The sequence below is a fragment of the Pelobates fuscus genome, chromosome 8 (assembly GCF_036172605.1).
Source record: "Pelobates fuscus isolate aPelFus1 chromosome 8, aPelFus1.pri, whole genome shotgun sequence".
NCBI lineage: Eukaryota > Metazoa > Chordata > Amphibia > Anura > Pelobatidae > Pelobates > Pelobates fuscus.
Window position 1 is genome coordinate 59,031,145 of NC_086324.1, and position 25,770 is coordinate 59,056,914.

Consider the following 25,770-nt stretch of genomic DNA (forward strand, 5'->3'; position numbering starts at 1 on the left):
ACATTTATTGCGAAGAAACTGCATGTGTTTTTTTTTATTATTTCTTCCCACAAACACATGGGAATAAACATCTAAACAAGGGACGGGTGGTGTATTCATGAACTTCTCGTTCTTCATTTTTCCCGTATTCCGTGTCCTGGCTTTCTGCTTTGTATTTCTCATTCTCTAGGTCCTGGTTTACTGCTTTATGGTTTTCATTCTCTAGGTACTGATTTACCGCTTTATGTATCACATACTCTGACTCAAGGTTCTTGTTTATAGCTTCATCTTTCTCATTCTCTGACTCCAGGTTTTCATTCTCTAGGTCCTGGTTTACTGCTTTATGTTTCACATATTCTGCCTCTAGATTTTCATTCTCTAGGTTCTGGTTTACAGCTTCAGGTTTCTCATTCTCGGACTCGAGGTTTTCATTCTCTAGGTATTGATTTATCGCTTTATGTTTTTCATACTCTGCCTCAAGATTTTCATTCTCTAAATACTGATTTACCACTTTATGTATCACATACTCTGACTCTAGGTTTTCATTCTCTAGGTACTGATTTACCGCTTTACATATCACATATTCTGACTCTAGTTTGTCATTCTCTACATACTGGTTTACCGCTTTTTGTTTCATATACTCTGACTCTAGGTTCTGGTTTATAGCTTTATCTTTCTCAATCTCTGACTCTAGGGTTTCATTTTCTAGGTACTGGTTTACCGCTTTATCTTTCTCAATCTCTGCCTCTAGGTTTTCATTTTCTAGGTACTGGTTTACCGCTTTATCTTTCTCATTCTCTGCCTCTAGGTTTTCATTCTCTAGGTACTGGTTTACAGCTTTATCTTTCTCAATCTCTAACTTTAGGGTTTCATTTTCTAGATACTGGTTTACCGCTTTATCTTTCTCATTCTCTGCATACTGGTTTACCGCTTTATCTTTCTCATTCTCGGACTCTTGGTTTTCATTCTCAAGGTACTGGTTTATAGCTTTATCTTTCTCATTCTCTGCCTCTAGGTTTTCTTTCTCTTGGTACTGGTTTACAGCTTTATCTTTCTCATTCTCTGCCTCTAGGTTTTCATTCTCTAGGTACTGGTTTACCGCTTTATCTTTCTCATTCTCTGCCTCTAGGTTTTCTTTCTCTTGGTACTGGTTTACCGCTTTATGTTTCTCATTCTCAGACTCTCGTTTTTCTTTCTCTAGGTACTGGTTTACAGCTTTATCTTTCTCATTCTCTGCCTCTAGGTTTTCATTCTCTAGGTACTGGTTTACCACTTTATGTATCACATATTCTGCCTCTAGGTTTTCATTCTCTACATATTGGTTTACTGCTTTATCTTTCTCATTCTCGAACTCTCGGTTTTCATTCCCTAGGTACTGGTTTACCGCGTTATCTTTCTCATTCTCGGATTCTCGGTTTTCTTTCTCTTGGTACTGGTTTACTGCTTTATCTTTCTCATACTCTGCGTCTAGGTTTTCATTCTCTAGGTACTGGTTTACTGCTTTATCTTTCTCAATCTCTGACTCTAGGGTTTCATTTTCTAGGTACTGGTTTACCGCTTTATGTATCACATATTCTGCCTCTAGGTTTCCATTCTCTACATATTGGTTTACTGCTTTATCTTTCACATACTCTGACTCTAGGTTCTGGTTTATAGCTTTATCCCTCTCACTCCCTGCCTTTAGGTTTTCATCCTCTAGGTACTGGTTTACCGCTTTATCGTTCTCATTCTCTGCCTCTAGGTTTTCATCCTCTAGGTACTGGTTTACCGCTTTATCTTTCTCATTCTCGGACTCTCTGTTTTCATTCTCAAGGTACCGGTTTATAGCTTTATCTTTCTCATTCTCTGACTCTCGGTTTTCATTCTCTAGGTACTGGTTTACCGCTTTATCTTTCTCATTCTCGGACTCTCGGTTTTCATTCTCTAGGTACTGGTTTACTGCTTTATGTTTTGCATACTCTGAATCTAGGTTCTGTTTTATAGCTTTATCTCTCTCATTCTCTGCCTCTAGGTTTTCATTCTCTAGGTACTGATTTACCGCTTTACATATCACATATTCTGACTCTAGTTTGTCATTCTCTACATACTGGTTTACCGCTTTTTGTTTCATATACTCTGACTCTAGGTTCTGGTTTATAGCTTTATCTTTCTCAATCTCTGACTCTTGGCTTTCATTCTCTAGGTACTGGTTTATAGCTTTATCTTTCTCAATCTCTGACTCTAGGGTTTCATTTTCTAGGTACTGGTTTACCGCTTTATCTTTCTCATTCTCTGCCTCTAGGTTTTCATTCTCTAGGTACTGGTTTACCGCTTTATCTTTCTCATTCTCTGCCTCTAGGTTTTCATTCTCTAGGTACTGGTTTATAGCTTTATCTTTCTCAATCTCTGACTTTAGGGTTTCATTTTCTAGATACTGGTTTACCGCTTTATCTTTCTCATTCTCTGCCTCTAGGTTTTCATTCTCTACATACTGGTTTACCGCTTTATCTTTCTCATTCTCGGACTCTCGGTTTTCATCCTCTAGGTACTGGTTTACCGCTTTATCTTTCTCATTCTCGGACTCTCGGTTTTCATTCTCTAGGTACTGGTTTACAGCTTTATCTTTCTCATTCTCTGCCTCTAGGTTTTCATTCTCTAGGTACTGGTTTACCGCTTTATCTTTCTCATTCTCTGCCTCTAGGTTTTCATTCTCTAGGTACTGGTTTACAGCTTTATCTTTCTCATTCTCTGCCTCTAGGTTTTCATTCTCTAGGTACTGGTTTACCGCTTTATCTTTCTCATTCTCTGCCTCTAGGTTTTCATTCTCTAGGTACTGGTTTACAGCTTTATCTTTCTCCTTTTCGGACTCTCTATCTTTCTCATTCTCTGACTCTCTGTTTTCATTCTCAAGGTACTGGTTTACCGCTTTATTTTTCTCATTTTCTGACTCTCGGTTTTCATTCTCTAGGTACTGGTTTACCGCTTTATCTTTCTCATTCTCTGACTCTAGGTTTTCATTCTCTAGGTACTGGTTTACTGCTTTATCTTTCTCATTCTCAGACTCTCGGTTTTCATCCTCTAGGTACTGGTTTACCGCTTTGTCTTTCTCATTCTCGGACTCTCGGTTTTCTTTCTCTTGGTACTGGTTTACCACTTTATCTTTCTCATTCTCTGCCTCTAGGTTTTCATTCTCTAGGTACTGGTTTACCGCTTTATCTTTCTCATTCTCGGACTCTCGGTTTTCTTTCTCTTGGTACTGGTTTACTGCTTTATTTTTCTCATACTCTGCGTCTAGGTTTTCATTCTCTAGGTACTGGTTTACTGCTTTATCTTTCTCAATCTCTGACTCTAGGGTTTCATTTTCTAGGTACTGGTTTACCGCTTTATGTATCATGTATTCTGCCTCTAGGTTTCCATTCTCTACATATTGGTTTACTGCTTTATCTTTCACATACTCTGACTCTAGGTTCTGGTTTATAGCTTTATCCCTCTCACTCCCTGCCTTTAGGTTTTCATCCTCTAGGTACTGGTTTACCGCTTTATCGTTCTCATTCTCTGCCTCTAGGTTTTCATCCTCTAGGTACTGGTTTACCGCTTTATCTTTCTCATTCTCGGACTCTCTGTTTTCATTCTCAAGGTACCGGTTTATAGCTTTATCTTTCTCATTCTCTGACTCTCGGTTTTCATTCTCTAGGTACTGGTTTACTGCTTTATCTTTCTCATACTCTGCCTCTAGGTTTTCATCCTCTAGGTACTGGTTTACCGCTTTATCTTTCTCATTCTCGGACTCTCTGTTTTCATTCTCAAGGTACCGGTTTATAGCTTTATCTTTCTCATTCTCTGACTCTCGGTTTTCATTCTCTAGGTACTGGTTTACTGCTTTATCTTTCTCATACTCTGCCTCTAGGTTTTCATTCTCAAGGTACTGGTTTATAGCTTTATCTTTCTCATACTCTGCCTCTAGGTTTTCATTCTCTAGGTACTGGTTTACTGCTTTATCTTTCTCATTCTCGGACTCTCGGTTTTCTTTCTCTTGGTACTGGTTTATTGCTTTATCTTTCTCATACTCTGCCTCTAGGTTTTCATTCTCTAGGTACTGGTTTACTGCTTTATCTTTCTCAATCTCTGACTTTAGGGTTTCATTTTCTAGGTACTGGTTTACAGCTTTATCTTTCTCATTCTCTGCCTCTAGGTTTTCATTCTCTAGGTACTGGTTTACCACTTTATGTATCACATTTTCTGCCTCTAGGTTTTCATTCTCTACATATTGGTTTACTGCTTTATCTTTCTCATTCTCGGACTCTCTGTTTTCATTCTCTAGGTACTGGTTTACTGTTTTATCTTTCTCATACTCTGCCTCTAGGTTTTTATTCTCTAGGTACTGGTTTACTGCTTTATCTTTCTCAATCTCTGACTCTAGGTTTTCATTTTCTAGGTACTGGTTTACCGCTTTATGTATCACATAGTCTGCCTCTAGGTTTTCATTCTCTACATACTGGTTTACAGCTTTAAGTTTGACATACTCTGACTCTAGGTACTGACTTACTGCTTTATCTTTCTCATTCTCTGATTTTAGGTTTTCATTCTCTAGGTACTGATTTAGGTACTGATTTACTGCTTTATGTATCACATAGTCTGCCTCAAGCTTTTCATTCTCTAGGTACTGGACTATAGCTTTATGTTTCACATTCTCGGACTCTAGGCTTTCATCATCTACGTACTGGCTTACTGATTTATGTTTCTCAGATTTTGGCCCCAGGCTTTCATTCTCCAAGTCCAGTTTTTCTGTTGTATCTTTCTTATGTTTCTCATGTTCAACTTGTTCAATTTGTCTTCTATACTTTGATACCAATTTTGGTTTAGCATCCTTAAAGTAGTACGGTTTTTGGGCTTTACAGGATTTCATCATTATTTTCTTAACTGGAGGTATTTTAAGAGGGACTTGTGGAACAATTAATGTTTTGCTTTCTTTAATATTTCTGTTGATATCATACCTCCTTACTTCTTCATCAAGTACTGTGCACTTTAAGACTACAGAAAATGGTAGCCGAGCTCTCTCTCTGGCGGCGCAATTTATTTTCCAACTAGTCCCCATTATGCCAATTGGTTTAATTAACAACTTACTTTGTCCAGATGGTTTCTGTTGTATTGATCCTACGTTTCTCTGCACTGTATTACATTTACTTTCAGATATTCTCCTACTACTTGGGGCTTCAGTTACCCAAAACCAAGGTGTCAGTAAGGATACAAATGCTGTAATAATATTTCCCATGACTTCTGAATATGTCACCAGGTGTTAAAAAACCTTTTACCGCTCTGAAACCATTAGTCAAACCAGGGCACTTGCAGCAGGTTCAGTGATTGAGGGGATGAGTCAATGAGGTCATAGAAGCAAGGATTGGTTAGAAAACATGGTGACCTGGCTTATTTGATAGCTAGATGATAGAAAGAAAGATAGACAGACAAACAACGTACTTTTGCCCACTTTGATAATTTTTTCAGATAAGGAAGCTTTAATTTGCAATTTGGAATGCCAAAGCAAGCATTTCTTTGAGTAGGGACAAATTAAGTGCTAGAGGCTTTTGCAGGCATGCAATTTATTTCTCAATGCTACTACTGGCCCTGGGATTTTAGGTTAGATGTTTGGACATGTAATTCAAAAATTATGTCAGTTTCCTTAAGATTCCTCTTTTTATGGATGGCTTGTTTCCACCTGCAGCATATGAATTCGACATATTGCATTTTTTTATGTACCTCCCTGCATCCGTGTAGCATCTATCCATTGTGATCTTGGTGATCTTATATGATATACACGCTCTAATCCCTATGTTAGCTGGCCCAGACTGGCGATTGGGCAAACCGGGGAAATGCCCGGCTGACCAAAGAGATCAAGGGAACTCCCTAGCCAACCAATGTTGGGGCGATGCTACTCGATCACCAAGTTTTTTTAAAAAAAGAAGTAGTTAGGAAGAACAAAAACAACCCTAACACCTCGGCCACCATTTTATGTAATCTCCAAGCACATGGTGCTAGAAGAACCAAGGAATTACTTTGGCAACAGATATGGAAAAGAGAGCAAAATATTCACAATTCCTCCTGTCCATACTACCGGATGACAAGAAGAGTGTGTACCTGGCCCTCTCTCTGGATGCTCAGGAGTTCTTGTTGTGTCCGCCAACCATTGTCCAAAGTAAGAGATGGGCTTCAGTTACAGGCAATATACAGAATCCTGAGAGCTCACAAATGTCACCAAATCTGATGGAGCAGATTGCCTTCCTGAATTTTAATCTGCCCAAATTGGAGCACCCTGCTCTACATGTTAATAATATTTGAGGTTATGGTTTCACTTCTAGCTAAGATCTGTGAAACATCATCTAGTTTGGGGTGGGGGTTAAAAGAAACTGTGACTAGCAAGCAGAACAGGTGAAGTAACATAGTAACAGTTATGTTCTTCCTCTTCTACTTTGCTATGTGATAGTAAGATAGAACACACAAAAATAGATCCTTGTTGCTAGGGGTTCAGTGTCCTTTAATTTGGTTAGACATTCCCTTAGAACAAATGTAGGTTTCCCTATCCTTCAAGTTAGCATCCACCAAACTTAAGAAGGGTAAAGGGTTACTCCAACCCTTTTGCATAAATATGTATTTGTCTATTGGACACTATTGTCAGGACGTACTTGAAAACCAGAGTAATCTGAATGTACCTTTCCTGGTTAAATACTTTGTTAGCATTATTAATATTATTATTTTATAGCCCTCTCCCCTTAATTATGAAATCAATTTAAAAAACGATCTTAAGAAAAAAATAAAATAAAACTTGACCATCTTTTGTGCATGCTCAGAGCTGGTCGGTGGAGGGAGTGGAAATATTAGTTAAAAACAAATTGTTATGGCTAAAGGGAGGAAGGGACAGAGGGATGACGCACTTAATGTTAGTATTTTGAAGAGCCTCAGGGTGAACCCATTTATTGAGTTTCCAGCTATAGTAATTCCTTTTCGTGGTTGAGAGAGAGAGAGAGAGAGAGAGAGAGAGATTTTGTCCGTGTGTGGTTTGTTTTTGTTTTTGCAGGGGGAAAGAAAGTAACTCGAAAACTGCCTTAATTATTGAAATGTGTTTTTAGATTTCACTGCCTTCAAACAAGTCCCAACATTTAAACATTGAGTTAACATTGTCCCATATTAATGTATAACTCGGTTATATGCCATTTTAATATTTATGTGATTTTTTTTGCAAGTTTTTGCAGGAAACCGACACAAATTCTAGTGCAGAAGCATATTGCATTTCTGGGGGGGGAAAAAAAAAGAAGAAAAAAAATGTTTGTGGCACCTCACTTGAAATACAGGCTTTGCCATTCAATACGGATTGGCAAAACTTTCCAAAATAAAGATTCCCCATCATAAAAAAATCCACAGTGGACAAGACAACAAGACAACAAGACAACAAGACAACTGGTCTGAAAACCTGGCCCTGCTGCATAGATTTGTCTAGAGATTTAAGAGTGGTAACAAGGTGTTTTTATACCTGGTGACATATTCAGAAGTCATGAGAAATATTATCACATATACTTTGGCTTTCGTTAACTGAAGCCCCATGCAGTAAGACAATTTCTTTAAGTCAATGTAACAGAGAGCAGAGAAACATCGGAACAAGACAATGGGAACCATTAGGACAGGGCCGGACTGGGAGAAAAATTCAGCCCGGGCATTTTTTTATCCCAGCGGCCCACTAAGAAGGGGGCGGGTCAGAGGAGGTGTGTTTTGTCATCACTAATGACAAGCACGCCCCCTCTCAAAGTGAGCATGTTGGTTCAATGCTCTTCCAGGGCAGACCATGCGCAGAGCTCTGCTGAAGAGCTCTAGCATGAGAAAAAAAAACTGTATTTGTTCTGCACAGTGCAAGCAAATTTAATAACATGCTTGCACTGTGTTTCCTTGCAACTTGTCTCTGGTGTCTCTATAACTGGATACCAGGAGACAAAAATGCCAGGAAAGAGTATTGTGCATGTGTTTGGAGTCTGCTTGTGGTATTGCGTGTGTGTAGAGTGAGCTGATTGTGGTGTGGTATTGTGTAATAAGGTTAGTTTTAGACATGTTGTGCCTGTGGTGTAATGTGATGCATATGTGGCTAGGGGCTGTAGAGAATGTATGTAAAGGGGATGTAGCATGTGTGCAAACAGGCTATAGAGTGTGTGTATAGGTGATGTAGTGTTTGTAGAAAGTGTGTGTTTAGGGGTGTAGTATGTGTTTGCTTACAAGGAATCTAGTGTGTGTGTGTGTGTGTGTGTGTATAGGGGATTCAGAGTGTATATGTTAAGAGTGTAGTGTGTGTGTGTGTGTGTGTGTGTGTGTATGTGTATAGGAGTCTAGTGTGTGTTTGAAGGACCCAGAATGTGTAGGAGATCTAGTGATTGTGTGTTTATAACGGATTCAGAGTGTATATAGGGATCTAGTGTTTATATGTGTGTAGATGATCCAGAGTTGGGTAAGGGATCTAGTGTGTGTCTGGAATGTAATGTGTTTAGGGGTGCAGTATGTGTGAGGGGTGCTGTGTGTGTGTGTGTATGTATATACATGTGTGTGTTTGGAACTATTGTGTCTGTGTGTGGTGCAGTGTGTTGGGGGGGTTCTGTGTGTATGTGAGGGGTGCAGTATGTGTGCGTGATGGATGCTGTGTGTGAGGGGTGCTGTGTGTGAGGGTGCGGTAAGTGGTATGTGAGGGTGCGGTAAGTGCTGTGTGTGAGAATGCTGTGTGTGATGTGTGTAAGAATGTGGTGTGTGAGAGTGCTGTGTGTGACAGTGCTGTTTGTAATGTGTGTGAGAGTGCTGTGTATGATAGTGCTGTGTATGATGGGTGTGAGAGTGCTGAGTGTGATAGTGCTGTGTGTGAGAGTGCTGAGTGTGATGTGTGTAAGAGTACTGTGTACGATGTGTGTGAGAGTGCTGTGTGTGATGGGTTAGAGAGTGCTGTGTGTGAGAGTGCTGTGTATGATGTGTGTGAGAGTGATGTGTGTGAGAATGCTTTGTGTGATGGGTGTGAGAGTGCTGTGTGTGATGGGTTAGAGAGTGCTGTGTGTGAGAGTGCTGTGTGTGAGAGTGCTGTGTGTGAGAGTGCTGTGTGTGCTAGTTGTGAGAGTGCTGTGTGTTATGTGGGTGAGAGTGCTGAGTGAGTGCTGAGTGTGATGGGTGTGAGTGCTGAGTGTGATGGGTGTGAGTGCTGAGTGTGATGGGTGTGAGAGTGCTGTGTGTGATGGGTGTGAGAGCCGAGTGTGATAGTGCTGTGTGTGAGAGTGCTGAATGTGCGAGTGCTGAGTGTGATGTGTGTAAGAGTACTGTGTGTGATGGGTGTGTGAGTGCTGAGTGTGATGGGTGTGTGAGTGCTGAGTGTGATGGGTGTGAGAGTGCTGAGTGTGATGGGTGTGAGAGTGCTGAGTGTGATGGGTGTGAGAGTGCTGGGTGTGAGAGTGCTGTGTGTTATGTGGGTGAGAGTGCTGAGTGTAAGAGTGCTGAGTGTGATGGGTGTGAGTGCTGAGTGTGATGGGTGTGAGTGCTGAGTGTGAGAGTGCTGTGTGTGATGGGTGTGAGAGTGCTGTGTGTGATGTGGGTGAGAGTGCTGTGTGTGATGGGTGTGAGAGTGCTGTGTGTGATGGGTGTGAGAGTGCTGTGTATGCTGTGGGTGAGAGTGCTGTGGGTGAGAGTGCTGTGGGTGAGAGTGCTGGGGGTGATGGGTGTGAGAGTGCTGGGTGTGAGAGTGCTGAGTGTGATGGGTGTGAGAGTGCTGAGTGTGATGGGTGTGAGAGTGCTGAGTGTGATGGGTGTGAGTGATGGGTGTGAGAGTGCTGAGTGTGATGGGTGTGAGTGATGTATAAATGTTAGAATGGATTTTGTGTGTAGGGTGGGGTAAACAAATAAAATAACAGGCATTATGTCCCCCCCTCCCTTCTTACCTTTAGCCTGGGAGGGGGGGACTGGTTCCTGGGACTGGGAGGCAGAGTGGCAGTGTTCCCTGGTGGTCCTCGTGGTGAGTGAACTCTAGCCTGCAGGCTAGAGCTCACTCTCGCGAGATCCGGTCGTTGCCATGGCAACGCTCCGGATCTCGCGAGAGGAACCCGGCGGAGCTGCAAGTTAGAGCTCCGCCGGGTCCTCTCTCCGGGCAGGCTGTCTCCCTCCCTCTCTCCCCGCCGGCGGCCGCATTGGATAGCATGTGGGCCGGTGTGGGAGATCTTTGATCTCCCCACCGGCCCGACATGGAATACAGCGGGGCCGGCGTCGCATAGTGCCGGCCCTGCATAGACCTGCAGGGGAAGTCCTGGGACCTTCCCCTGCCGGCCTCGGCCCCACGGCCATCGCGGCCCACCGGGCATTTGCCCGGTGTGCCCGATGGCCAGTCCGGGCCTGCATTAGGACATAGAATGTAATAAATTAAATCGATTGGCCAATGGGTTTAATTTGGAAAATCAATAGCACAGTCAAAAGGAGAACATAGCCAGTATTTTCTTTTTTTTTTTTTTAATTCTTTATTTTATTTGCGCATGAAATGACAGCAAGCGTGCAGCGCCACGACAGCTGCTGCAAGCAGTTTCGTATACATTACAAATCGTGACAGGTTAAACAGCGCAGTTTTTTTTTTTTTTGAAGATAACAAGCTATAATACAATCATGGTAAATGCGTGCATATTAAGATTAATCTCGCTCAATGTTATAAAGCTATTAAAACATATAATGACATTCAGACTAAGTTGGTGATGTCTACAGTGTAAAACAATATACATGTAGTGGCAAACAAGAAATTGCTCTATTATTACAAGTTTACTTCGCTAGTTATGTGAGCAGGCTAGAACATTCTCTAGAATAACATACAGGCTGGAGCAAGATATATATCGCTTCAAAAACATAGGGACATGGTTGATCTAACTGTGCCAACAATAGGAGGAGCAGGCAATAGAGGTGCAGGAACAGGTATGTTAGTAATGATGTATGCCCAATTTTGACATTAACACTGTCAATAATAACAGGCTGAAACTTACTGTTTGTGTTAGGATATGCTTGACATCAATTTTTAGAGTACATCATGCTAGGCTATACGTGTATAAAACATTGCTAGTTGGGCTTAGGTTTAGATAGGGCTAGCTAGTAACATAGTACGGTCACAGTATACATATGTAGGCAATAACGTTAAAAGCTTAAAGCAGGGTAGCGTATAGCATGGTAGAAGTGCTCAGTAGAATTAAAATATAAATCTGGACACATGCGGGAAGGAAACCTCCCAAGCAAAGAGTGGGTGAGTGCTGATAGTGACCCTGACCCCTAGGGGAATCTATGTGGAGACCCCCCATAAATGCCTGCCCATTGTCCCTTTAGCCTATGCCCTCTGGGTATACATCACAGTCCAGCAAGTTGGCGGTTCGCCAGCAGGGTCGACGCTTCGTCGAGATATCATCTCCGCTGGGCTCTGGGAGGGTTTTCTGGCTGCGTCCGACGTATGTTGGGAGCCTTGCTACCTCCCGGGGGGCTGCGGTGCCCCTAGTTTGAGTCCCTGATGTTCGGGTAGCATTTCGCTGGTCGGCTGGCTCCGCCGCTGCTGGGCAGTGAGTGGGTCGTGCTTGCCCGGCGGTCCTGCTCTGTTTTGCAAGCGTGTAAGTGGTAACTCTTTGGCGTGAAGTCCTTCGGGGGGTCGCTTTGGGAGCTTTTGGCGTGTACCCACTTATTTGGCGTCTGGTCGCCGGTCGGATCCATGCTGCCGCCGCTTGCACTGCCAATCGGTAGGCTCTGTCTCGGTTTCGGTATTTTATCCAAAGGTTGATGCAGAGTCTATTAAAAAACTCTTGAGTACGCCTGGGTGGGGTGGCATGGGTATTGCTCTTTACAGGTTGTGCCTGTATCGCTGACGTCTTCAGTTTTACCGTGTGGCTTTCTGCGGCGGGTTGCCGTTTATTCCGGCCATGTGTGTGAAGGCCAGGCGTGTCCGCCATCTTGGGCATTGCTGTCTCTGTGCCTCTGGGGGTTTCCCCAGCATTTGCTGTGCAGTCAGTGTTTGAGGCCGCCTGTGCTGGCGGGGACCGGGATAACCCCCTCCGGTCCCTGGGGGGGGGGGGAGGCGATATACAAGTGCCCCCTCTTCAGCCTGAGAACCGGGAGAGCGGCCGCCTCTCCGCGGCTCCCACCGGTGCAGGCCGCAGGTTGCAGAGCAGATGATTTGACGGCGGGGAGCCCAGAGTCAGGTATCCCTGGACTCGGCGTCTCCTCCGGAGCTGGGGGGTAGTCGTCCGCAGCCGGTACGATCCGGTGGTCGGGCATTATGCCCAGAATCAGAGCTTTGGATGCGGGAGCTCCCGCCATGGACGTCTGGCTCGCTCGGCAGGTAAGCTCCGCTCCCACTCTCTTTTTAACACCCCCCCTCCCACTCTCTTTTTAACACCCCCCCCCACTCTCTTTTTAACACCCCCCCACTCTCTTTTTACCACCCCCCCTCCCCCTCCCCCCCCCCCCACTCTCTTTTTACCCCCTCCCCAGTAGCGTGGCCGAGCTGCTGTGCGGTCCGCGGTGCCCGGCCGGAGTGATAGGAAGGTGCACACTCCATAGCCAGTATTTTCTGTAGTCTTAAAACACACAGTACTTAATGGTAAAAAAAATAAAAAAAATTCCACCAATCCATATTCGAGTAGCTACTGTTAAGCAGATAATGATGAGAAAATGTAGAGACTATAAACAGTATTATTTTGAGGAAGCAAAGCCAAAATTATATATCAAAATATTGACAATGAACTAGAGAGGCTGTGGGTGAATATGAGAAATAGAAAATGAGAAATCTAAAGAACAAAGAATGTAAAGAGGCATAGGATGCCAGTCCTGTTTTATTCCTTTATGTCTGCTGATGGAAGATGCATCTGCCTATCTCTTGATAGTACAGTCTCTTGTAACTTAGTGAAGCCAATAGGTGTAGCTATCTATAATGAATAAAATACTTTAACCCCTTCAGGACGGAGTCAATAGTACACGTTCTGATCAAAACAAAACGTAAACAAAAACTGGAATTTGCGCTATATGTCTGTTCAACCGTAATTCACCTCTTTCATATTAAATGCACCCACACTTATTATATATCATTTTGTTCAGGAGAAACAGGGCTTTCATTTCATATAAAATATTTGTATATGAAACAATTTATTATGAATAAAATAAAATAAAAACTGAGAAATTTTAAATTTTTTTTTTTAAATTTGTCGTTCCGCCTCACATTTTAGCTGTAAATGTCATAATACTGTTAGGTTTTACTGCAACAAAATGCACATATTTGTAATCAGCTATGTCTCACAAGTACAACAGTACCCCCCATTAACAGGTTTTATGGTGTTTTGGAAAGTTACAGGGTCAAATATAGAACGTTCCATTTTCAAATTGAAATTTGCCAGATTAGTAATGTTACCTTTGAGACGGTGTGGTAGCCCAGCAATTAGAATTACCCCCATAATGGCATACCATTTGAAAATGTAGACAACCCAAGGTATTGAACGTGGGGTATGTTTAGTCTTTTTTAGTAGCCACTTAGTCACAAACACTGGCCAAAGTTAGCGTTCATATTTGTTTTTGTGTGAAAAAAGCAAAAAAATAATATTTGGCCAGTGTTTGTGACTAAGTGGCTACTAAAAATGACTGGACATACCCCGTTTGCAATACCTTGGGTTGTCTACTTTTGCAAATGGTATGCCATCGTGGGGGTAATTCTTATTCCTGGGCTACCATACGGTCTCAAAGGCAACATAACTAATCTGGCAAATTTCAATGTGAAAAAAATGAAATGCAAGCCTTATATGTGACTCTCTAACTTTCCAAAACACCATAAAACCTGTACATGGGGGTTACTGTTATTCTCGGGAGATTTCACTAAACACAAATATTAGTGTTTTAAAACAGTAAAACATATTACAACAATAATATAGTCCATAAAAGTGCCGTTTGTTTGTAAAAAAATGCAAAAAACTTCACTTTTACTTAAAATATCATCGTTGTAATACAATTTACCAGTTTTAAACACTAATATTTGAGTTCAGCGAAGTCTCCCGAGTAAAACAGTACCCCCTATATACAGGTTTTATGGTGTCTTGGAGAGTTACAGGGTCAAATATAGTGCTTGCGAATTAAATTCTCTGCACTTTCTCCCTGTGTTGTCAGGCATGTCAATCAAATTTTAATTAATCAAATGACATAATTATGTTAAAAAATTACTTAAATATACACGTAGAATTTTAATATATATGCATTTATAGGTATATAAATTCTACGTGTATACTAATGTAATCTTTTATGTAATTATATGTATTTATCTATATATATATATTTGCGGTTATTTGTATTTTATATATAGATAGATATATATAGAATGTCATTCTAAGTGTATTCTGTTTCCAATATATATATATTAATAACAAAATACAGTTAGAATGAAATTACATATGAATATATAATTTATTTTAAATTTTGTTTCAATATTTTATTTATTTATTTAATTATTTTATTTATTTATTATTGTAATTATACGTATATATATATAATATATATATGTAGATCTATTATATATATAATATATATACATATTATATATATGTAACGTCATTCTAAGTGTATTTTAATACCAATATATATACTAATATTAATATTAAAATACATTACGTATGACGTTACATATATATAATATGTACCGTATATACTCGAGTATAAGCCGAGTTTTTCAGCCCATTTTTTGGGCTGAAAAACCCCAACTCGGCTTATACTCGAGTCACTGTCTGTATTATGGCAATTTGCATTGCCATAATACAGACCGGGGGAGAGGGGTGCTGGCAGAGCTGTAACTTACCTGTCCTGCAGCTCCTGTCAGCTCTCTCCTCCTCTGCGCCGTCCGTTCAGCACCTCGGTCAGCTCCCAGTGTAAGTCTCGCGAGAGCCGCGGCTCTCGCGAGACTTACAGTGTGAGCTGATAGAAGGAGCTGCACGGACGGCGCGGAGGAGGAGAGAGCTGACAGGAGCTGCAGAACAGGTAAGTTACAGCTCTGCCAGCACCCCTCTCCCCCCCACTGAACTGCCACTGGACCACCAGGGAAGGAGCCCCCCTCCCTGCCATATATCAAGCAGGGAGGGGGGACGAAAAAAAATAAATATATAAATAAAATTAAAAAAAATAATAAAAAAAAAAATTAATAACAAAAAAAAGGGGGATAAGGACCACTATGGGAGGGAGGGGGGGGTATAAGGACCACTATGGGAGGGAGGGGGGGGGGGGTAAGGACCACTATTGGAGGGAGGAGGGTATAAGGACCACTATGGGAGGGAGGGGGGGTATAAGGACCACTATGGGAGGGGGTGGGATAAGGACCACTATGGGAGGGGGGTATAAGGACCACTATGGGAGGGAGGGGGGTATAAGGACCACTATGGGAGGGAGGGGGGGGGGGTATATGGACCACTATGGGAGGGATGGGGGGGATAAGGAACATTATGGGAGGGAGAAGGGGGATAAGGGCCACTATGAGAGGGAGGGGGTGGGATAAGGACCACTATGGGAGGGGAGGGGGAAGTAAGGACCACTAGGGGAGGGGAGGGTAAGGACCACTAGGGGAGGGGAGGGTAAGGACCACTAGGGGAGGGGTGAGTCAGGACCACTGGGGGGGGGGGGTGAAGGAACACGGGGGTGGGGAGGTAAGGACCACTGAGGGAGGAGGAGGGGAAGTCAGGACATATGGGGGGGGGGAGGGGGCGGCAAAAAATTTTTGCCTACGGCGGCAAATATCCTTGCACCGGCCCTGCACACACTGCATTCACACACTGCATTCATACACACACACACTGCATTCATGCACACACACACTGCACTCATACACACACACACTGCACTCATACACACACTGCACTCATACACACACGCTGCACTCATACACACACGCTGCACTCATACACACACGCTGCACTCATACACACACGCTGCACTCATACACACACACATACGCACACACTGCATTCATTATACACACACTGTAAATAAATATTCAATTAATATATTTTTTTTAGGATCTAATTTTATTTAGAAATTTACCAGTAGCTGCTGCATTTCCCACCCTAGTCTTATACTCGAGTCAATAAGTTTTCCCAGTTTTTTTGGATAAAATTAGGGGCCTCGGCTTATATTCGGGTCGGCTTATACTCGAGTATATACGGTATATATATTATATATATAATATATATACATATTATATATATATAAAAATGCATTTAATTTATTTTATAATATGTTTAATATTTTTTTTTTACACTACCTACCAGCAGGGGGACTGTCTAATATTTTAGACAGTCCCCCTGCTGGCAGATCCATAGCCAGCTATAGGGGGCCATGTGATCGCTCTTTGAGAGCGATCACATGGCCCCCGGGGGCCTCATTTGCCGGAGGGGGGCTGCCTGGGCTCTCAGACAGCCCCCCAGAAGAGGATCGCGGCGGAGGTGAGTACCTCCTAGCTCCTGGGGCTGCAAGCCGTTACGGCGTTCTATGCCGCCGCAACGGCTTTAAAGCCCTTTAAAGCCGCGACGGCATAGAACGCCGTAACGGCGTTAAGGGGTTAAAAACATGCATTTCCTTTATAAGAAATGTTTGATCTGTTAATTTAATCCTTAATGTGGCTCTGTGACGGGCTCTCACAATTTAATTCTCAATCCCCATATACTCTAGGTACCCTTACTGTCTCAACATTTGAGTGATTCCAGTTAACATAAACTTCTGATCTGAACAGCCAACTGAGGAAGCCTTATGAGAAGGCGAAACGCGTTTTGGACTATTAATTTTAACTTGGGACTATTGAGTCTACCCAGTATTACCTGGGATAAGTATTTTTTATCATTTATACCTTGTTTTTATCTTTCTTTGGAATAAATCGCTTTCCAAGAATCCTGATACACTGGGCATTAATTCTTATTTGAAAGCCAGTCAGAAAGGTACAAAAGGAACCACTAAACATCCAGCACGCTGCCAAAGAAGGGTCTGGACAACCCCCAAATGGTCCAGAGGCTTATACCACCAGAGTCATATGAGGGTATGGCTCCAGGCTTGTGAGTTTGACAAATCTTTCAATCTATTCCTATATAGTGTGTTATAGGCATATTGCACTATTTTCTGTATGTATTTTATTTTACAGAACGCCTGCCGAAATGTAAAAGCTCCACTTGTTATATGTATGTATGATTCAAAATCTGTATTATTTTATGAATGTTAAAGGAACACAACAAGCACCATAACCACTACAGCAAGCAGTAGTCTTTTCTGATTTGGTACATCTACGAAAGGTCTCCTCATTTGTGATTCTGGTGGAGACTTGTCCTACACTAAACATGCAGCTCGTTGGTAATAAATGTATGTTATGTTTATTAAAGGAACACTATAGTCACCTAAATTACTTTAGCTAAATAAAGCAGTTTTAGTGTATAGATCATTCCCCTGCAATTTCACTGCTCAATTCACTGTCATTTAGGAGTTAAATCACTTTGTTTCTGTTTATGCAGCCCTAGCCACACCTCCCCTGGCTATGATTGACAGAGCCTGCATGAAAAAAAAAACTGGTTTCACTTTCAAACAGATGTAATTTACCTTAAATAATTGTATCTCAATCTCTCTAAATTGAACTTTAATCACATACAGGAGGCTCTTGCAGGGTCTAGCAAGCTATTAACATAGCAGGGGATAATAAAATCTTAATTAAACAGAACTTGCAATAAAGAAAGCCTAAATAGGGCTCTCTATACAGGAAGTGTTTATGGAAGGCTGTGCAAGTCACATGCAGGGAGGTGCAACTAGGGTTCACAAACAAAGGGATTTAACTCCTAAATGGCAGAGGATTGAGCAGTGAGGCTGCAGGGGCATGTTCTATACACCAAAAATGCTTCATTAAGCTAAAGTTGTTCAGGTGACTATAGTGTCCCTTTAATTGAATATTTAGTCAGACAAAGGTATATTACTAATGCAAAAACAGTATATCGCCACAGTGTCAGTAAGTGTACTGAATATTAAGTATAAATGATACTTGGATCAGAGTCAAAAACAGCCTTCCAAGATTGCTACCCAAGGGACGACCTTTTAACAATATATAGAAAACCAAAACAAATATGTGGGATACGGCTGGACAGAGCTGTAGCGGAGGGCAGTATTAGAGTCCACGATCTCCGCTGGTTTCACAGGTAAATCCACAGTCAGCGCTGAAAAGTAATGCAAGTCCCCAAATCCTCCCAATAACCGGACGAAACACAGTTTGGGAGTCAACTAACTGGCTTTATTCACAAGATGGCATATTTAAGCAGTTCCCCATGCAAGGGGTTTCCTTACAGACAATTCAAGGGATTTCTCCCATCAGACATTGCAATTCTCCCAACAGGCACTGCTGCACGAGAGGGATACTCCCACTAAAATGGACGCTTAAGTGGATTATCTCCTCGTGCAGCAGAACCGACAATTTACTTTAAAATACATATTTTGTATAATATTCGGTACATTGAGACAACCGAACGTTCGGTAGATAGCTGGGGTCTGAGCGCACCTTTTGTGAGAATACCGCTCAGATCCCAGCTGAAATGACCGAACGCCGCAACAAATACTGATCTGCATAGAAGTTCCCCTCAATCTGTCGATTGCATTTAGGGGAACGTTTCTACCGAAAACCGGGCTCCCGAACGGCCTGGAAGTGCAGCGGTGTTCGCATCATCGAGTAGCCGTTTTTAGTTCCAGGCGCTCGATGACCAAACACCGCTGCAAAATAGACGAACCAAGATGGCCGACCGCCGCATGGTCGGTAGCCGAACGACGGCCACCCAGGAGAGTCTATAATTACCGATTGCAACATTGTTGCAACCGGTTAACGAGCGCCACACGACCCTAAATGTGTGATCTATCCGGGAGGCCCAGATTCGTTTGGCGAACAGCCTAGATAGCCGCTGTTCGCCGAAGAAGTACTTGTATGCTGGTAGTTTACGGCTGCCAGCATGCGAATTACCATAGCACAATACACACACAGCAAGTTATACATAGCACACAGTACAGCCTACAGACAACCTTCTCCGATTATAGTCCAGAAGTGGCTAGGTTTGCCACAAGATCTAAAAAAAGGAACATAAACGAAATATAGGGTAATACAGTAAATACAATCAATTATGCGCCACACATAAGTGCATTCACAGGATTCCGATGAATAAAGCGCTTGAGTGCAATTATGTGTTGCGCATAATTGGTTGTATTTACTGTATTACACTATATTTTGTTTATGTTCCTTTTTTAGATCTGTCCAGCCGTATCCCACATATTTGTTTTGGTTTTCTATATAAAGGTATATTACTGACATCTAGCTTGCATGAACAAGTAAAATAAAGGGTTAAACTGTTAGCTATAGCAACGGAAATCTACCTTTACATATGCTTTAAAGGACCACTATAGTGCCAGCACTATAGGGTTTTTAGGTCCCCCCCCCCCACTCCCGCTGGGCTGAAGGGGGAGGAAGGGGTTAATCACTTACCTTTCTCCAGCGCCAGGCTTCCTCGGCGATGGGGAAATCTCATACCTCTTCCGACGTCAGCGCTGAATGCGCATGCGCGGCAACAGCCGCGTGCGCATTCAATCAGTCCATAGGACTGTGCTTTCTTATGGATGTCAGCGTCTTCTCACTTTGGTTTTCACAGTGAGAAGCGCGGAAGCGCCTCTAGTGGGCTGTCAATGAGACAGCCACTAGAGGCTGGATTAACACTAATGTAAACATAGTTTCTCTGAAACAGCTATGTTTACAGCTGCAGGGTTAACCCTAGATGGACCTGGCACCCAGACCACATCATTGAGCTGAAGTGGTCTGGGTGCCTAAAGTGGTCCTTTAAGGAACACTAAAGGAACCCAGACCACTTAATCTTAATGAACTGGATTGAATGTTGTGGCCCTGTAGTTTTAACACTTCATTGTTTGTCGAAACGCCAATAACGTTTACATTGCAGAGTTCTCAGCATACAAAGCATGTAACAAGAGGGGTTGCAGGTAATGCCGTCCTGGAGCCACTGATGCCTCACTGATGCTGCAGGAGGTGGAGTTACACCTTCAACGGCAAAGGGGTTCATCTTTGTATGTGCAAAGTATCCTAGCGAAGCGCTGCACATACAGACTCCAGACACCATGACCACTTCAAATCACTGAGGTGAACATGGTGCATGGATTAACACTTTCATATTCTCTGCTTATCAACAGAGGATATCAATAGAATTCCAAAGCCATTTAATGGGATGACATCTTTGAAAAGTATTGAATTAAAATTCCTGGTCACTAACCCATCAAGTACTTTTCAAACCTTTCGCATGTTTTGTTGCTAGTTCATTCCCATTTGCTCGTGTGATCTTTAGATATTTTTATATACGTTTCCTTAGTGTTGTAACCACTCAAAAAAAAAAAAAAATGCACATAGATGACTTAATTAAAATATAATTTTGAATTCTTGGTGTGAGTTTCATGGTACTTGCCTTGGGGGAGCATTCATATACTCTGACACCGCAAGTATAAAAATGTTCTCTGATGCATGCCATGTGCATTGACCTGATTTCTAATCTGTGGATGGATTTACTGAACAGCACGGTGAGTATTCAAGCAGATTTTCTGTCTCTGGCAAGTGATCAACCCATATATCGCCCCATTGATATCAGAGAAACTTTTACTATCCCTTTAAAAAGCACATTCATTAATTTCCACCAAATGATATATGCCTTGCTAAAGCCTAAAATCTAGAACTAATTCATCAGTATTAACCGGTTACTGTTCTCTGTGTTCTATCACAAGGTGTTTCTATATTTTTAGATATGCACTAGAATTTGATGCTCTCTGTAATAATTCCAGACTTCCAGTCTGTGCTTCTACTCTATTCAAAGCTTATTCAGTATTCACTTTGTAATACAATGTGACCGTGTACATGGGTTCTTTGTAGTAAGTGACAGAGGCTGAGAAGTTTAAATCAGCAGAGGAATGGAAAACCTGAGCTGAGATTTTATGTTTTGATGGGGCACTGGGTGATTTGGTGGTAGGTGGAATCAGCAGAAATAAAAATACATTTGATAAATATGACTAAGAGGACACTGATGAAACTTAGAGGTGTTACTTGACTTGCCTGTCAGAGCACTATGGTTTGCTTCCTTAAAGGGACACGGTAGTCACTATAACCATGTCATGTCTTTGAATTGGTTATAGTGCCTGGAGTGCACTGGCACTATCCCTCCATTCAGTGTTGCACCATGTTCACGCAGTATGCCACAAAATAAGAGACCCTGGCCACCCACAGTCCAGCCCCTTCTGTATGTGTAGCTAAGGCAGAGATTACACACTTCCTTGATGTCCTACCCATTCATACCATCAGTTGGAGCTCTGACAGGCTAAAAGCAGTCAGCTGACACACTCAGCCAATCACAGCTGCCCATTGCTGTTTAGACTAATACTTCCTTATTAGCCAAAGCAGCATAGAGGGGATGGACTGTCGGGGACTCTTGTTTAGATGGTACCAGGGGACTCCAGACACTATAACCAGCTTAATTAGATGAAGCAGATACAGTGCCTACAGTGTCCCTTTAATAAAGTACTTTTCTTTCTCAGTCTGTGTGAAGTTGCTGGGAGGGGGGGGGGGGGGGAAGTAAATACTTTTTTTTTGCTTTGATGTCTCCTCCTTTTTTATGTATTTATAATATTCCATTGTGAGGTATACTTGGATTGTATATTCTGGATTTTTCAATTTTTGGACAGGTTAAAGAATGCTGAAGAAAGAAGATCTTCACACAAGACATTGACAGGTAAGTGTGAATGATTGTTTTACAGGTCTTTTTACCGTTTTCAAATATTTTCATTAAATATTAGTGTGAGGCGGAAGTAAGGACTTGGGATGCCTAGCCATCAAGGAAAAAGGGTTGATTATGGGGCCAGGAGATTGGGAATCTGCTAGTCACCTTGGCATTGAGGGTTTATCCTCCCCCATCCCCTTGCACTCCTCCTATGTGTGGAAGCTATGGATGTCACAATCACTGAAGGAACCTCAAATGCAGATACAACTACCATTCTCTGTTGAAGTTTTGCTGAGGAACGAAACATGTCAGCGGCCTTTGTTTGTTCTGCCTGTGGTGCTGTGTCCCAGCCTGATGCTGCTGTTTTAATCATTATTTAATAAAGGAACCATATATTTTAACATGCTTGACTTGTGGCTGTGAGTGTTCTTCACCTTTTTTTGGTAGGTTCGTGGGATGTTTAATGCGACTCTCGGTGAACATGCTGTATCCAAATAATCGTATTCAACACAACTAATTTCCTCTATAGCTGCTCTTATTGCTCTTTCTTACAACTACCTACACTGCTGTTGCTTGAGCAATGTCAGAGGGGCCTCAATCCCTAGATCTGTGGGTGTTCAATTTGCCAGCCTGTACTATTTCAAACCTGACTTAGGCTGGGGTAACTGGGGCAACTGGGGCTGTAATCTTTGTTTCTGAGAGAACACATTTTTTCACATACCCTTAAACTGGTTCAACACAACACAACACAAAACCATCACACCCCCATTGTAATGCAAGTGAGAGACAGACAACTGCCCAAAAAGACAAAAAGCCTGAAGAATCACATTTACAGATTTATGCTCAGTTTCCAAAAAGGACATAATGCACCAAAAAAACCGTAGGAAGTACTTTTTTTTTAACACTTTTTAAAAATTGTTATTAATATCTAATGTGCTTAGTAAATGTGTCCAGTGTTATTTACTAAAGTAAGAATTCACAGTGTGTTCAAAGTGCACTTCACATTTAAAGTCAAAATAGCCAAACTTGAAAAAAAATCAGCTATGCATTTACTTTGGCTACTCTGGCGTTACATTTTTATATTTTCTTTGAATTCTTACTTTAGTCAATAAATCCTGAAAATTTCTAGTTTTTTCATCACTTTAAGTAAACTATCTTTTTCGTTTTTTTTTAATCACAAGGTATAGCATCAAAAATAGAACTGCGTTACTTTCCCAAAGGAAATGCAACAGATCCTCATAGAGCAGGCTTGAAGCTGGACCGAAAGAGTGACCACGCAGATGGCAAGAGAAACAGACCAGCATTTTAAAAAGACACAGTGGAGAAGGTCGACAAGATGGAAACCTGCCTTTGATAAAAATGCGCTAATGAACTCATTAAGTGTCTGCTGGCAGAGATGATCTGATTGAAACTGTTAGAGGTGAAAAAGCAGAGACAGACAGAGTCTGGTAAATAGATCTGTATGCTTTCATCTCCATCAAAAGAACGAAGAAACTCTTCTAGCAGAGAATATATACATGTACGGCTCGTTTCATTTATACACTTACAAGCGTATAACCTTCCCAGTATTTGAACTTTTACAGGTACAAGTAATTTAAATATGCTGTAAACATGCCATCATATTGTATTTCTGTTAAATGTCAGACAATTTACGCCCGGTACAGTAATTACCTAAAGGTTCCGAGCATAATCAATAGCAGCAGAAACATTTTACATCACGCACTAGCAGTCGGCCAATTTAAAATCGTGTTTATGTACTATATAAATATATTTATGCTGTTTGACTACTGTATTTATTCTACAGTCCTTTTACAATGTATATATGTATTAATATATATTTATCTTTCTATTTCTATCTCTCTAATTATATATATATATGTAATCTCATATGTTAAAACTTTACTTTGCAATGTGCAAATGTAATTCAAAGTCTGAAAGCAAACAGCTACTGTAATGGGAGTTACCTTGCTAACTAATATGAATACTCAATTAAACCATGCTCTCCCTGCGAATGTTATATGAAAGTGTAACTGCCATCACCTGTATGCAAACATGACTTTATATATCACTGTAACAACCATGATACATGAATAGCATGGGGGTCTAATTTTGAGAAAGAGAGTGTGGATTGAGGTTGCATTCCTCAGCATCTGACATATTAAGGAACATGCTACCTTTAACATTCCATTTGTTTTTTGAGTTATAAAAAAAAAAAAAAAATATTTGAAATAAAAAAAAAATAATAATAAAAAATAGATATATACCGGTATATATATATATATATATATATATATATATATATATTTTGTTGATATATATATATATATATATATATGTCTATATATCAACAAAATAAAGCACATAATTTAAACATGAACAATGGTAAGGTGTGATGTGGAATAAAATTGTCCCAGACATGAGTAAACCTTTCCATTATATAACATATACACAATTAACTTCAACATGCATAGCTCAAACAGTTACTATCACCATGAAACACATCAGGTATTAAATACAGGGCTCAGAAATTCAGAGTTCGATACTTCACATTACCTGTAGCTTTGCAATGATCTCACACAGCTGCTCGCTGAAGTGGGTGCAGACAAGATCGGCTCCTTTGCTGGGACTTAGTGTTATAAGCTCCTAGGAAGAACACAAGAGGAAGAAAAAGACTGTGTAAAGACAAAAATACTAAAATCAATACTGTAAATACAGGACTATACGTTGGGGGTCCTATAATCTATTAGCTTGCCTCTGTTAAATTATGTTTTTTTGTTTTTTTTTGTAATTCTTTATTTTTGTGTGCAATAAAAGATAAACAAACAGGCTTGTATTGCCACAACAGCTCTACAAGCTAAATGTATATAATCAATTCCATACAGTGTCATGGCATGATAAACAAATGCACATTTTTATATGGTAAAGGGATATTCTTCAGTATATGCTGTAGTACTATTTGCTATTACAATTATATGCCTGCTTAATAACATAGACTATGTGCTGGAAATGAAAAGAAAAGCCGTCAAAATATATATGACCTCGCTAGTAATATAACTACGTACACATGAATTAATATTCGCTGTTCAGAGAGGCTGTACATCGCTAGGTGTGTGTACAGACTAGTGCATTTTGACTTTGGAAAAACATTCAATCTAGGACTAGTTGTGTCGCTTGAAAACTATGTGAAGACCTCATTTCTTGGCTGCCTGAGCTTTGGGAGAGTGATTGCAAGTTATGTGAGGCTTGAACTATAACGTGCGTGGTTACAATAAACATTAAAAGGCATAGTATCATCAGTTGGTTCCTCTCCTAACATAAGTATGTTAGCTTAGCCTATGTGTAAAGATGAGGTGGACCGAGGAGTGACTAAAGAGTTTGGAAACATGGCATGTATATTAGCAGTTATAGTAAGTAGTGAGACGTAGGTGGGCTGTATGCCTATGCTACATGTTAGGCTAGGCGTAATGTAGACAGGTACTCCGTCTGCCCATACATCAGTGCTGCTGGCAATTGGAGCTCGCTGCCCCCCACATCAGAGTATATTTAATGATGAGCAAAATCAATGTTTAGGCTAAGGCGAATATGCTGGTATTATACCCCCGGCAACGTTATTATAATGTTACTTGACTGCATCAACAGAAAGTCAATTAGCGTAGAGAGAGATAGTATAAAAAAAAAAAAAAAAAAAAGGAGAATCATACGATAAATTATAAAAAAGTCAGTGCGTGGTACTTAAGACATATCGGTTGTTCCTCTTGTTGTCGGAGAGGGTGTTTGGTCAGATGGCAGTCTCTAGGGAAAGTTCAGCCAACCCCTGTCAGCGGCAAAGCCGTTACCCCGCCAGGTGTCAAGCTTCTGGGTGCCAATGTGGACGTGTGAGGCAGGTCGGTCCCTTGAGTAGTCGTTCTCAGGAGCGCTGTGGGTGTGCGGCAGGGTTCCGCTTCGGGTCTCTTCGGCCACTTTCTGTGTGGATTCCCCACATGGTGAGAGTTGGTCT

The 25,770-nt window shown here is 41.3% G+C and overlaps 1 protein-coding gene across 2 annotated transcripts in view; it reads right to left on the reverse strand.

Moving 5' to 3' along the window:
* The window catches only part of VPS8 (VPS8 subunit of CORVET complex), a 166,978-nt gene that overhangs the window by 47,787 nt on the left and 93,421 nt on the right, over nucleotides 1–25,770 (reverse strand). For both annotated transcript variants that reach the window (XM_063429889.1, XM_063429890.1), the window contains exon 34: nucleotides 24,327–24,416. In XM_063429889.1, coding sequence (XP_063285959.1) covers nucleotides 24,327–24,416 — 90 coding nt within the window. The remainder of the gene's footprint in view (nucleotides 1–24,326; nucleotides 24,417–25,770) is intronic.